Source organism: Onychostoma macrolepis, chromosome 16, assembly GCF_012432095.1.
Source record: "Onychostoma macrolepis isolate SWU-2019 chromosome 16, ASM1243209v1, whole genome shotgun sequence".
Lineage (NCBI taxonomy): Eukaryota > Metazoa > Chordata > Actinopteri > Cypriniformes > Cyprinidae > Onychostoma > Onychostoma macrolepis.
Window position 1 is genome coordinate 22,647,197 of NC_081170.1, and position 15,366 is coordinate 22,662,562.

At 36.8% G+C, this 15,366-nt stretch overlaps 1 protein-coding gene across 1 annotated transcript; it reads right to left on the reverse strand.

Moving 5' to 3' along the window:
* Positions 1-118: 118 nt before the first annotated feature.
* On the reverse strand, positions 119-14,728 carry plekha8 (pleckstrin homology domain containing, family A (phosphoinositide binding specific) member 8). Its single transcript, XM_058747525.1, has 13 exons — positions 14,571-14,728; positions 14,061-14,177; positions 13,131-13,286; positions 12,314-12,444; positions 11,885-12,043; positions 11,757-11,797; positions 11,568-11,671; positions 11,181-11,466; positions 9,118-9,203; positions 7,946-8,004; positions 7,260-7,461; positions 7,083-7,144; positions 119-3,985 (listed from the first exon to the last, which is right to left on the reverse strand). Exons 1-13 carry the CDS (start codon positions 14,608-14,610, stop codon positions 3,788-3,790), a joined length of 1,641 nt encoding a protein of 546 aa, XP_058603508.1. The 5' UTR covers positions 14,611-14,728; the 3' UTR covers positions 119-3,787.
* Positions 14,729-15,366: the final 638 nt, after the last annotated feature.

Genomic DNA, 15,366 nt, shown 5'->3' on the forward strand with positions numbered 1-15,366 from the left:
TCACTTGAATGGATAATGCTTGTTATTGGTCACCTCATGAATTTCAAAATACAAAATTCATCTATGTTGAGAAATTTAGCATATTTTTGAATTAAAAAAAGAAAACCACTGCAGGCAATTCAGTATAAACGACATACAATTTAAAAATGACAATTAGCAAATACATATAAAAAGGCATACCATACAGACATATTTTAATACTAGTGAATGACAACATGGATCCTGTGTGCTATTCTTAGGATGTCAAAACTTCAATTGAATTTAAAGGGATAGTTCATCCACAAGAAGATATTTTGAAGAATATTGTTAACCAAACAGCTGACAGTAGCCACTGACTTCCATATAGGGCTGAACGATTAATTGCATTTACAATAATATCGCGATATGAAAAAACGCGATTATTCAAACGCAGAGGCTGCGATTACACTGTCACGTGACACGCGAGAGTAAAGAGGTGTGTTCGACTTAAAGATCAATGGTGTATATAACACCAAAGTATGGCGAGAGAAAGCATAAGGAGCTCTCTTATAGCTCTCGCGGTACTTTGATGACACACGGCGATCAGTCTAGCAGCGCTGCCTGCTTCAAGTCGAACACACCTAAGCAGTCTTCAGAGGAAGCATCAAACTGGCACGCTTAGTGTTGCCGTGGTTTGCCTCCAAAAACATGATATTTAGCCCTTGAAATGCAAATATTTCCAGGGGAACCCCTCCAAAAAACTTTTTTACCCCAGAATGCGATTTTTACTGGTGGACCCCCCTAGAAATATGATTGGGCTAGTTTTGAGCAGCAATTGACCTATCGGTAAGCCCCGCCCCCCTTAGTTACTGTTGCTCCCTCGGACAAACAAACGGAGTTGCTAACTGTCTTACAATGACAGCTGCGGTGTGAAAACCTTGTCCCACAATGTTTTTGCACAAATTTGGGAACAGAAGGCCACCAAATGGGAATTAAATATTCCATGGAGGAATTTATAAAATATTTAAAAATAAATATGGTGGGTAACTCGAAGCAAGGGTTTACAGATCACAATGCGAGCGGGAGAAGTCTCATATTACGGTCGGTCTTCACGATCGCGGATCAGCACTGTTCATGTATCGCAGGGTACGATTAAATTAATGTACATTTAATCAGTTTAATATGGAGAGGCACTGAAATGTAGACCTTCGTTTGTGTGTTTTTGACCTACACTGTACAAGAGGCCAGAACAGTCCGCTATTTAGGTTTGTACATTAGCATGGACTCACTAACTTTAACGTTAGCTAGTTTTAGCCAGAGATACCTTGCTAAAGCACAAGATAACATTAACGTTCTGCTTGAGCAGATGAAAATTGTAACTTAATGAGTGTATGTCAATCAGAAAATTAACGTTTTTATCTTCATTTGTATTGGGGTTGAATACTTAGGGACATTTTGTTTGTTTTGTTTGGATTCAGGAAATGTAATAAAATAAATTATATTTCCCATCCTCTCAGGATACCTGGAATCAGTGTTACAAGGACCCCAGGCACATCGTTTTTCCATTTTTGAAGCATAAACCCCATAAAACCGATGCAAGCTTCGGATCTTCCAATATTTTTCTATGGCGCTGAAACCTAAAGATGTCCGAGTTCCGCTCCCTGTGCAACTGATACTCGACTGCCATTGGTTAGTCTGCGTTCGAGGGGAGGGGCTTACCGATAGGTCAATTGGCTGGGCTTTTTTGGGAAAACCTGGCAACCCTTACAAAACAGCACATGGAAATTACTCAAGCAGTAACAGTGTTACGGTGCATTTCATTACTGAAGACTTCGACCTTAAGATAATATAGGCTATATAAATATATTCTTATTTATTTAAAGTCTGTCTAAAGTTTACAGACAGTGTTTAAAAAGTGCAATCCACATGTTTACATATGTTTATTACAGTGACTTTGAATTACTTTAATACTGAGTGTGGTAAAGCAACAGATTTGTTTTTATATTTCTGCAATTTACTTTAGTTTGTGTGATTTGTTACTGACTTTCATGTTAATGTTTACACCAGGCTTATTTATCAGTGCTTTATGTTGTCATAATTATTACATGCTTACAAGGCTGGAAGGTCAATCAATCAATATACTACTGTGATTGTAGTTAAATAAAAATGTCATTCATATAAATTCATGCATCACCTAATTTCATCGTAACATATAGACCTGGCCTACAGAAAAGAACATTTATGTTTAATCTACCATATACTGTGTTGGTCATACTATACAATGATTTATTGCTTGTCTTTGTTGAACAATACAGAACATAAAAAGCTTTAAAAAATATTTGCATTTTAAATGGCAATCTTGGTAAAAAAAAAAAAAAACGCAATTAGATTATTTTCCAAAATCGTTCAGCCCTACTTCCACTGTTTTTTTTTTTTTTCATATGGAAGTCAATGTCTACCATCAATTGTTTTGTTACCAACATTCTTCAAAATATCTTTTGTGTTCAATAGAAGAAATACATTCAGGTTTGTTGACCCCATGCTGTTCAAAAACTGTATGACTTAATATCTTCTATGGAACATAGAAGATATTCTGAGAAATGTCTCAAGATTTTATACTTTTAACCAACATACTTCAAAATATCTTTTGTGTTCAGCAGAAAAAGAAAGTCATACAGTCACACAACTCTGACATTTACAATGCTAGGAAGGCATTTTTATAAAGCCAATGGTTTGTCAGATTTTAGTTTAAAACTTTGTGGAAATAATTAGAATAAAACGTAAACCTAAGAGAACAGTCATCCTCATAACATGTGCGAATCATTTAGTAATCTAAATCTAGATTAATGCCAAAATATAAAAACATAATCCATGCAATGCAACATGCACAAATTTGTATCATTCATATGATTTGAGAATAAGCATAGTGTGATTCTTACAATAAAATCAACAGTTAGAATTAATATTCATATAAATAAGTCAATAAATAAAGTCACTGAGGAAATATCATGACATCTTTCCTTTTGTAGAGCCAAAGCTACATGTTCTCAATAGTAGGAAATCTTTCCACAAAATCATGAAGAAGAAACTCTCCTTTGGTCCCTCTCACCAAGTTGATCCTAAAAGTCCTGAATTGGAGCCATTGTGAATGCGTTTAAATGAAGATTATGTAACTGCGAAAAATAGCCCACCACATTATCTGTATATTTAACGTAAGTACTTGGTTTATGAACACACTGCATGTTTATCTGAATCCCCGAAAGTCTCTGAATAACTTCTTAGTTTTGTGCTAGTCTAAAACGAACGAGATGTGAGTATCTGAACAAAAGTAACGCAATATTTCAAGTGAGGAGAGAAGCACATGTGCAGTTTTACTGTAAATAAGGGTACAGCGACTAACATCTTCACTGCCAGGTAAACAATATCTTCAGCTTATCTGCCATTGTACTCTCATGCCTAAAAGTGTATGAAAAACATACAACCAATGTCAACAAAACACTTGATCACGCCACTGAAGGTTTCTAAAAATACACCTGTTCCCTGAAAACACTTGGAATCACACCCTGCCCCCCTCAGCTAGCATTATTTAGACACGGCCGTTTAAATTTCGCAGGGATGACTGTTACTGGAGACTGCATATGCCACATTATTCAACACACTCTTACTGGTCAGGCTTTGCAAGGCCTGCCCTCACAGAAACCTCCCCGTCTTCAACACTAATGTCGGGCTCGGTTACCACAGCGGGTGAAAGAGTTACAACTTCACCACTGAAACCGACGAGCTCCGTCAGAAGCAAGCTCTGTTCGCTGTGTGGGTGTATTTGTGTTAGTCACACGATCTCATCTGATTCCAAGCCATACTCCTCATAGAGAGCATCCAGGATGGACAGCTGCTTCTGCATAGCTGGCAGGTAGACGTCTAGGTCTCGATGCATGCCGGTCGTAAAGCCTTCCTTCAGCTCATCGCCTTCATGAGAAACCATAGCAGCCATGAAGCCCTCATAGGATGGGGCAGCCCGTAGAGCCAGCTAAAATGAATATAAACACAGTCAGAAAGTTACAGTTATGTTTTTCCAAAGCTGTATATTATTTTATTTTCAATGGAACACTAAAGGACATTTTTAAAGAATCTATGCACAGCCTGTGCCATAAAACGATCAACCATGACAACTCTCGGAATAGTTTTGCATTGTAATGGACATGCCAGTGTTAATGTATTTGGTCTGTTCCGATACATTGCTGCAGCTGCTGCAGAGCAAGTACAGAGACTTACTACTGCAAGTATATTCAAAGACAAGCTGCTGTGAATATATAGCATACATGAAATTATTCGTAGCAGATTTATATGGGTGGAGCTGGGGGAGGTGGAGGGTTTCTGATAGTGTGCTATGTGGTGGGCGATATGACCAAAATCACGATATTAGTAATTCTATTTCACGGTAACGATATATATCACAATACAGTTATTTTTGCTTTAAATAAGGTCTTTATGATATACATTTTTTGATACCATTAAAATTACATAATTCTTGTCACCAGTGTCAATATCACACACACACACACAAAAAAAAAACTAATACTAGTCTAAATGTAAAAACAAACAAACAAAAAAAAAACTCACTGAAAACAGTAAACAGTCAGTGATTATATAAGAATAAGAAACTAATTACAATAATAGGACAAAATAACTACACAAGAACAAATAAATGTAGAAATGCTACATACACTGTATAAAGTAATCAAATGTATAAAAACATTGCATACTCTTAACTGTGTACATTTATTATAAATTTCTTCTTATTAAAGTTACAAAAGTGATTTTAGTCGAGAGCAGTGAGAAATTTTCTCTTTTGTTGTTTGATTATCATGAATGACAAACAGGAATTAGACTGCTGTCACTTTAAGAGCTGCCCGGTGTTTTCTTTCTCAGCGGTTTGCTTTCACTTAAGACCTAAATTGCTGTGCTTATGAGGATACTTGCAAAGATGGGCATTTTGATACATACAAGTGGGTGTATTTAACCGTTCAAGGCTTATAAAGTTCTCAGAAACAGTCTCTCAGACAGCTCATTCCATGTTGTGATGATGTGATTGTTAGCAGATTGCATTATTAGCTTATGCCATATAGAGAATGACTGCACTACAGTGAGGAAAATAAGTATTTGAACACCCTGCTATTTTGCAAGTTCTCCCACTTAGAAATCATGGAGGGGTCTGAAATTGTCATCGTAGGTGCATGTCCACTGTGAGAGACATAATCTAAAAAAAAAAATCCAGAAATCACAATGTATGATTTTTTAACTATTTATTTGTATGATACAGCTGCAAATAAGTATTTGAACACCTGTCTATCAGCTAGAATTCTGACCCTCAAAGACCTGTTAGTCTGCCTTTAAAATGTCCACCTCCACTACATTTATTATCCTAAATTAGATGCACCTGTTTGAGGTCGTTAGCTGCATAAAGACACCTGTCCACCCCATACAATCAGTAAGAATCCAACTACTAACATGGCCAAGACCAAAGAGCTGTCCAAAGACACTAGAGACAAAATTGTACACCTCCACAAGGCTGGAAAGGGCTACGGGGAAATTGCCAAGCAGCTTGGTGAAAAAAGGTCCACTGTTGGAGCAATCATTAGAAAATGGAAGAAGCTAAACATGACTGTCAATATCTCTCGGACTGGGGCTCCATGCAAGATCTCACCTCGTGGGGTCTCAATGATCCTAAGAAAGGTGAGAAATCAGCCCAGAACTACACGGGAGGAGCAGGTCAATGACCTGAAAAGAGCTGGGACCACCGTTTCCAAGGTTACTGTTGGTAATACACTAAGACGTCATGGTTTGAAATCACGCATGGCACGGAAGGTTCCCCCGCTTAAACCAGCACATGTCCAGGCCCCACTTAAGTTTGCTAATGACCATTTGGATGATCCAGAGGAGTCATGGGAGAAAGTCATGTGGTCAGATGAGACCAAAATAGAACTTTTTGGTCATAATTCCACTAAACGTGTTTGGAGGAAGAAGAATGATGAGTACCATCCCAAGAACACCATCCCTACTGTGAAGCATGGGGGTGGTAGCATCATGCTTTGGGGGTGTTTTTCTGCACATGGGACAGGGCGACTGCACCTCCTTCCCTCAGTTAGAGCATTGAAGATGGGTCGAGGCTGGGTCTTCCAACATGACAATGACCCGAAGCACACAGCCAGGATAACCAAGGAGTGGCTCTGTAAGAAGCATATCAAGGTTCTGGCGTGGCCTAGCCAGTCTCAGACCTAAACCCAATAGAGAATCTTTGGAGGAGCTCAAACTCCGTGTTTCTCAGCGACAGGCCAGAAACCTGACTGATCTAGAGAAGATCTGTGTGGAGGAGTGGGCCAAAATCCCTCCTGCAGTGTGCGCAAACCTGGTGAAAAACTACAGGAAACGTTTGACCTCTGTAATTGCAAACAAAGGCTACTGTACCAAATATTAACATTGATTTTCTCAGGTGTTCAAATACTTATTTGCAGCTGTATCATACAAATAAATAGTTAAAAATCATACATTGTGATTTCTGGATTTTTTTTAGATTATGTCTCTCACAGTGGACATGCACCTCGATGACAATTTCAGACCCTCCATGATTTCTAAGTGGGAGAACTTGCAAAATAGCAGGGTGTTCAAATACTTATTTTCCTCACTGTAGATGTTTCATAGAGGACCATAAAATAATTTTCTATTTAAATAAAATGGCATAAATGGTCAGAGCCAATAGCCTGAAGGGCAGTGCTCTAACATGTAGCTTCCTGTCTACTCTATAGAGTTATATCGCAATAAAATGGCAAAAATAAAATATAAATATATGTGAAAAAAAAAGAAGGTATAAATACAGAGGTCCACACACAGCAAAAAACAAAAATATATTGTAGCCACAAATTGATTAGTGGTGGGTTCCTCAATAGCATTTTTTTTTTTAGTTAAAATGAAATATGGTAAAATTGTATAAAGTTTCTCCCCCCAACAAAAAAAAAAAAAGGTTTTTTTTGGTGTTTGACAGAAACATAAAAAGAACATGAAGAACTAGGACATCAGACAAATGTTCCTTTAAAATGGAAAAACAGCACTCTTAGCACAACACTTACTGCAAAGACACCTCGAACAACCCATCCATGATATTGCCGTAGTGTCTTTCCATATGCATTATCTGAAAGAAGAAAAAAGGGGACATTACAAAGCACTGACTGAAGGACAGTTGTTTGAACCAGGTGTTCTTTTCTTTTTGCAACACAAACTGTTTTAAATTTGATCATTTGACTTACTAAGAGCTCCTTGGACGTCCTTTATCCCTGTATTGATTTCAGAAAGGAATTCTTTGAGGAACTTGAGTCCACGTTTAAGCCACAGCAGCGCTTCTGTGGCCGAGTTCCGCACCTGTGCCACCTCCATCTCCACCTCATGCAGCACGATGCTCTGCAGTGTGGGGAAACTCTCAGGATCGGACACCACCTTCTGCTGGATTTTCTGATAGAGAAAATAAGGAGGATGAACTCTCAGATCAAGCTATTATGCCCTCTAGTGGTTATTGTGACATCCAGAAAAAGTACAGAGAAAATACAGTAGCCTGTTAAATACTTCAACTGAATAACTCGGGAAAAGGTTCTGACCACCAAAGCAATAATTCATATATCATAATATGTAAGGAAACCCACTACAAACCAGTTTCAAAGTCGTCACCGGTATTACTTTGAATGGTCAAGCTTAACTAAATATTTGCTGTGTTATTACAGTAATTATTCATTACTGCTCATTATTACAGATGATTAAATTCTGTACTGGATGCACTGAATTTTAATTGTCAGATGCATCAACGCATTTTTTCACTCCAATACTAATGACATGCACGTCATCCTAGAGTAAACCTATAATCTGTAAACCCACTGCTCATGTCATTTAAAATATGTATGTATTATTATACATGCATTTCATTGTTTGCATTTACACTTACCTTAATGTTTCCCACAAAATCTATTTTAACTGGAGCAAAGACTGTTGGTCCAAGCTTGTCTGAGGGGAGAAAGTCTTTGTAATTACTTTGTTGGTTAAACTATTAATTTCTTCCTAAACATACACTACTGTTCAAAAGTTTGGGGTCAGTAATTTTTTTTCAAGGAAATTAATACATTTATTTGAAGAGGAAGAATTAATTGATCAAACGTGGAAGTAAAGACTTTTAAAGGAAATTATATTTGTAAAAAATAAAATAAAAATGATATTACAAATTATGTTCTAAACATTTTATCAATCCCAAAAAAATGCAATTTTTTATTGTAATTACATTTCACAAATGTACATTTTTTAACTGTATCTTGGATTAAAGAAATGCCGCCTGAGGGAGCATAAAAAAAAAAAATCTTACCAACCCCAAACTTTTGAATGGTAGTGTACACATATATTGGTGAGGGTCACAGTAACTGTGAGACAATTATGACACATAAAATTCAATGTGAAGATCTAGAAACATTTGTGGAAATCACAATTTATGCCAGTTCATGTGCAGTCCAATGATCTGTGTGCACACAGATCTACTGTATTCCTGATGTGCAAGTGTATTGAGTCGCCACAACCCAGAGAGAAACGCCATTAATCTTTACCCAATCCCAATCACCTTCAGAAGCATCAAGCCCTCTCAAACTATAGAAAAAAGTGAGGCTTAAAAATTGTACCAGCAGCAAACCGGTGCATGACACCCCAATCACCTTTGTTATCACCTTGATACAGTATGTTCTTAAGAAGAAAGTGATGAAAAGTGAGGAAGATCTTTTGTACAAAGATTGATTGATTTTCTTGTTTTTGGCCCCGGTTCTTAGTCAAATACTCACCAAACTCTCCCAGTATAAAGACATAGTAGAGCATGCAAGACCATGCCTGAGGGAGAATGAGGTATTAACGGTGCAGACTAACATGAGATGCAAATAAATTTAAAAAAAATCAAGAGCACATGGTGAACCGACACATGCACAGAGTAACAAAAACCAATGTCCCCAGTAGCATTTTACAACATTTAATAAGCACAATACTAATGAAAGCAGAGAATGAGACAACCTGGACTGACGGGAAAAGAAACAAAGCAACGAAGGGGTGGAAAAGGGAGAAAGAGTGAAAGATAGAGTGTCCTACCTAAAACTGGTACTATAGCATAGCAAGAATCCAAAAAGGCTTGTGTGGGAATACCACTGTCGTCCTCCAGTATTATATCACTAAATCTACAAGAAAAAAACCACAGACATTCAGACAGGGACAATACATTAGTACACACGTCAACAAAACACATTTATTTGATGAAATAAAACATCAATACAAAAGCAGGCATAGCCAAAGCAGAGGAAAACCAGTTTGGAACATGCAGTCCTTAATTAAGAACAGCACACATTAAATACAGGTTTTAAAAATGAGATTATACAACCTTCACACAGTGATATAATACTGAAAAGGTTTTCATATCTGAATACCGACACGTTGCTTTGATAACATTTCACATTACTGACAGTTCGATTTTATTTGGTTTCAGCCCAATGAAGGCTGTTGGAACAGATTAGTGTTGTAGTTACGTGATAACCTCATTATTACATAAAAGAGATGAAAGAATTATGAATAGCAAAAGAATCTACAAACCCTCATCACAGGCTGGGCCTCATTTTGAGCGACCAAAAGAAAACATACCATGATAAATATTTAATCATGAACCACTTTTGTGTTTTTACATGATGAAATCACTATGTTACATTTATTTCTTTGTTTTGGAACTTTCCACAAGAAAGGTACAAATACGAGTCTTTCCAGCAAAGGAAGGTGCTTGACCATCAACTTCTAATTAAAGGGATAGTTCAGCCAATAATGAAAATTACCTCATGATTTACTCACCCTCAAGGCATCCTAGGTGTATATGACTTTCTTCTTTCAGATGAATGCAAGCAGAGTTATATTAAAAAAATGTCCTGGCTCTTCCAAGGTTTATAATGGCAGTGAATGGGGGTCGAGATTCCATGTTCTTCTTTCGTGAACGCAAGTATGACATTTAGCGGAAGCTAGAGATTACAGTTTATAGAGTTTTAAATATGGATATTTTTCTCACACAAGTGCAACGCTTCACTTCAGAAGACATTTATTAACTGCCCAGAACCATGTGGAGCATTTTTTATGATGAATGGATGCACTTTTTTGGGCTTCAAAATCCCGACCCCATTCATTGCTATTTTAATGCTTGGAAGAGCCAGGAATTTTTTTTCATATAACACCTAGGATGGTTTAATAATTATTTAAACATTTTTTATAATATCATAGATAAAAGGTTTGAAAAAAAAAAAAAATGTAAAAAGGAATAAGATTATGTATGCGTCTTCCTGTAGAAACAGTCCAATTGGTAACATGTTTTCATGCATAATGTGGAACACAGCAAACCATAAACATTATGTTTGGACATTTCAAATATATTTCGACTACAATTACAGTGGGTCCAGATATGTGATATATTTAAAACAGTTTTTTACGCAAATGTGATGTTAGATAATAGTTTTTCTAAAAGTTCTAATTTGGTTTTCTAAAATTTGTGTGTCTAATGCTAAAAAAAAAGGAATGGGACACCTAAGGGTACCCTATTTGTGGAAAGTGCCTTTTACATCATGATCCAACCAGGTGAGACGCAACAAGCATCCAGTATAAAGGTCTGTCTTTTTTTGTCCCAACTGAAAGCTACATTTTGTGACATAAGTACAATAATTTATCTAGAATTTAATATATAGATAACTTCAATTAAAGCACATTTCTGTCAACAGGTTTTTCATTTGTTTTGATGAACTTTTAGGTGAGTCCAAATTGGTTTGTGTGGTATTTCACAGCAAGCCACAAATTCTCTCAACAGACTTTACCTTTGAATATACCTTTAACAGAGCAGACAGGATTGACCGCTTGTCACTTTATTGCTCTGCACCTGGTTACTCAGGACACAATGTTACTCAATGGAGATTTATAGTCCCACAATCTAGATTTTTTACTGAAATGCTGACTTTGCATATAGCACATTTCTGTAAACAAAATTCTAAGAGTAGTGTTAGCTTATAACTTGACATTAGGATGACCATAGCTAATTTTCAAAGCAAAAACAAGATTCTGTATAGCGTAAATGTGTGCAGTACATTCATCTTGTTCCCTCAGAGGATCACAGCAACGGAGGCGCCTCATACCTGTGGCTCATGGTACTGAAGAATGTGTCCACCTTATCTTCCTCTTCCTGTTTATTCTCAGACTGAGGCTCATTCACTTCCAGGTCAGCCTGGATTTCTTCAGTGACCTTTTCTTTGTTTTGTGTGGGGCTCAGTGAGACTTCCTTTTGTTTTTCTTGGGGAAGGTCTGCTTCTTCTGTCGGGATGTCCTTCTCCTCTCCTACAGATTCTTCAGGGTCTTGTGTGCTTGATGAAGAGCCATTACGAGGCTCCATGGGCTCCTTCTGGTCCTCCATTAAACCACTTCCTAAACAGAACAAGACAAAGGCAAGACAGGAATTGATAGTTGAGGTCTGCCAAATGCTACATGCGTAATCATTTCTGAATCTGACTTAATGTTTGTCATACTTGTAGGAGATGTAGACATGTTTTCTTGAGGAGATGGAGGTGGTTTGTTTTCTGATCCACTCTCATGTGCTGATGTTCCTGAGATGTTTATTAAGTCCTTTTGTCTGCATAATACACATTTTAAACTTTGTAGAGAAAAACAAAAGCACATCTGACCCACAAGAGTACATTAAAATGAACTAAACTCACTTTTCTCCTGGGTGCTGATTTCTTGGATCAGTATGTTTGATCTATGAAAAAAAAAAAAAAAACATTCTATTTTAGGTTCTGACAAACTGAATTAATTTACAACCATTCAGTGATTATATTTAATATACCTTGTGAGGTTTGATGGTGGCCACAGGAGGAGAGCCTGGAGGGGTCCGACTCAGAAGGTCTGGATTGAAGGTCCGGCTAGCAATCTGCATACACTCCTCCAGGGTCTTCAAGAAGGTGGTGCAAGTGGACTTCACTAGATTTCCAGTCTCACCCCCTACCTGAAACCCACATATAGCACAACAAAATTTAAGATTTAGAGTAGGTTGACCAGTCTGACTGGTTGAGGACTGACTTTTGCCCCTCATTTTTGAGATAAAGACAACTACAAAAAATCAGAATGATAATACAATTCATTAGTGCAAGTATGTAAAAACAAACACTCTGTATTGATGTTTGACCAGCTTATATATTGTTTAATTGTCATAACTATGTCCCTGAAAGGTGCAGTAAGCGTAGTGAAGGTTGACTCAAGACAAGCACTCTCTTACCTCCCCTGAATCGGCTGTAGTCTCCACTTGAGAACTTTCTTGTATTTTGTTCACTTGCTGAAGGAGAAGGTCACAGTAAAGCCTTAGCTCAGACATTTTTGTTTTCAGAGCCTCTGTGTTTTCCTGGAGCTCTGAGAAGATAAAAGAGACCATTGTTGACATTATTTTCTTCATAGACTTGAATTGACAGCTCTTTGAAAAACTGCAAAATGAACAAACATCATGATCTGAATGGGTTATGTAATCTCATTGGTTAAAGTCCCCATGAAATTATATGAAACAGTTTCCTGTATTTGACATATTGTCTATTAAAACATCATTAAAACATATATCGTTTAAAAAGACATTTAAAAGTTATTGGTCAGTTATTTTACACTTTTTAAAATTAAATTCAGGAAATTAATGCTTTTACTCAGCAAGGATGCAATAAGTGTAATAAAATTGACACTTTCATTGTTACAAAAGACTTCTATTTCAAATAAATGCTGTTCTTTTGAACTTTCTATTCAACAAAACCTTTTAAACACTGATAATACTATGAAATGTTTCTTGAGCACCAAAATAGCATCATGTGACACTGACGACTGAAGTAATGGCTGCTGAAAATTCAGATTTCTAGTCTTTACTGCATTTTGTATTAAATAAACGCAGCCTTAGTGACCAAAACATACTTCTTTCAAAAACATTAGTACTGACCCCAAACTATCAACCTAAACGGTAGTGTATATTACATTATCATATTTCACTGTCATATTCACACAAACCAGATGATCTACATAGAATATCTTGTCTATTATGGCAGAAATACAACACTCACCCTTCTCTCTCTTGGTTCGGTTGTCTGTGAGACAGGCTTTCGCAGTCCCTAATGCCACAAGCCATTTCTGCCTCTCTGCTGCATTAATTGCCCTGAGATAAAAGTATTGTTCTCCTGGAATGATCAGATCAACCCTTGTGAAATCCGATGGGTGAACTACAATAGAGAGAGGAAGGACAAAGAAGATGGATAAGCAAAGCATGAGATCTGTCACTATAGTTGTAATACAGTATTTTTGGCCCTGTTAAAAAAATAAAGTCACTTGTATTTTTTTTTTAACTAGTCTATTGCTAACAGACAATTCTGCTCCTTTTCCCCATTTTATTAAGTAAACCAATAATAATTCCAATCACAGTGTCATTTTCCCCACATTGTTTAATAGGATTGTATGGTGGAAATGACGGCAGTGGAAATGTACATTTTTCAAATAAATTGCTTGTCCTTTTGTTTTCATAAAGGGTTACTTCATATCTAACATTTTATGGATCCTAAACAGTCTCAAAATCTATTAGGGAGAACATTGTTGTTGTAGTGGCAGTAATTATAAATCATTTTCAAACAATAAATGTTTCTAAAAAGGTTGTGTTTACAGTTACAAACACGCAATGATTCATAATTTCATGATGAATTTTTATAATTAAGATTAATAGTCTTGACAAGAGTAAAATGATAAAATAAGACATTCGAAAAGTAGCAAAAAAAAAATAATAATAATAAGTTCCCAAGACAGCTTTACTGCAGCCTTCATTAAACAAAAACAGCTTAACTTTATTTCTAATGAAAATCAGCCCCTGGGACATAAAAGTTCCCAAAGATGAAGAAACACCCACTTGCGCAAGCGTGTGTTATGATATCCTGAAGCATAAAAGGAATAGCTGCTTGTGATGTAATGGTTATTAGGTTTCCTGTTCAGGTTTGGCATAAACTTACCCTGTATTTCACACACAGATATTTTGATGCTGCCCTTGCATCCTTTCCATGCATCTTCTTGAGAGTCATAGTAGGAAAGAGTGCCTCCCTCAAGAACAAACCAACGGGGCTGCCAACCTTGTAAGAGAAACAACAAAGCAATTATGACATGTTTTCACTGTAACTGACACATGTAACAAAGTATTTGATGACGTTTGAAAGCATGATACGGTTTGACTTGTTCTTCCAGTCAGCTGGAGGCTTTTAACTGGCCATAGTTAGAGGTGAATAAAACAGAATCACACATAATCTTAAGACCAAACAAACTTTTCGGAAAATGCTTTTGGCAGATGAGACGCATGTGGTTGAGTTGGTCCCAGCTTTGGAAAAAAAATATCGGCACAAAGAGCTAAAGAGGATGATGGCTTAACTTCATTTATACACTAACGTTAACGTTAGCAAACAGGCTAACTGCTTTACAGACTTCCCTGATTTACGTAATGTAACTTTTAACTATCGCCGTATACATACCGCTAATATAGTTGGTCCATTTATAAAGAACTCCCTCCATGATAGACCTTCTCTTGACAATTCATTACTTAGTCGTGGCAAGACTGAGCCCAACACAGCCTCTTTGAGAAACTCGAGATAATTCTTAACTACGACAACTATATACGAAAGACGCAAAGTGACTGCTGGGGACTGAGGTTACGCAAACGACTGGCGTAAACACTTGGAGAATACCGGTCCATGTGATCACAGAAGGATCGGCCCACGTACGTGACGTCTGTGGGATTTTCGTTTAGCGAACCTCTCATTGGATACGGTTTGAGTAGATGGGCGTGGTTGTGCTGAGACTATGTGTGTAATGTCCAATGAAAATTAGATATTGGTCGCTGAGGCGTGTCCTTAAAAAAAGCTGACCAATAATAATTAAGTGTTGTATTTTAGGGTGGCAACGTTTACGCTGGGAATCTGGGAGTGTGGGCTGAGGTCCGAGGAGTCGGTTCTTTCGAACAGTTCGTTTCAAAAGAACATAGCGTCTCATAACATCTCAACTTGACATATTACATTCAAACAGTAGTTTATTATTACGTTTTGTTGTAATTGTGATGTGTTCCAGTAATTTGAAAAGTGTAATTTATAAATAAATAATTAATATTTTTACAGCCTAAACAAAATTCATTATCTCTTACCTAAAAAGATTTTGTAAGTTTAACATTGTAATAAGTTTCATATATTTTAATACATGATTGGTAACATTTCTGTCGTTTATAACGTTTACTTTTTACATAATGTTTTTTGAAATAAAGCTGTTTGTTGCAAT

Coding starts and splice junctions, on each gene's coding strand:
- plekha8 (XM_058747525.1), bottom strand. CDS start 14,610: ATGGAGGGAGTTCTTTATAAATGGACCAACTATATTAGCG. Junction 12,044..12,313: donor CTACAGCCGATTCAGGGGAG/GTAAGAGAGTGC, acceptor TGTGGGTTTCAG/GTAGGGGGTGAGACTGGAAA. Junction 3,986..7,082: donor TTGTTCGAGGTGTCTTTGCA/GTAAGTGTTGTG, acceptor TATTCATTTTAG/CTGGCTCTACGGGCTGCCCC.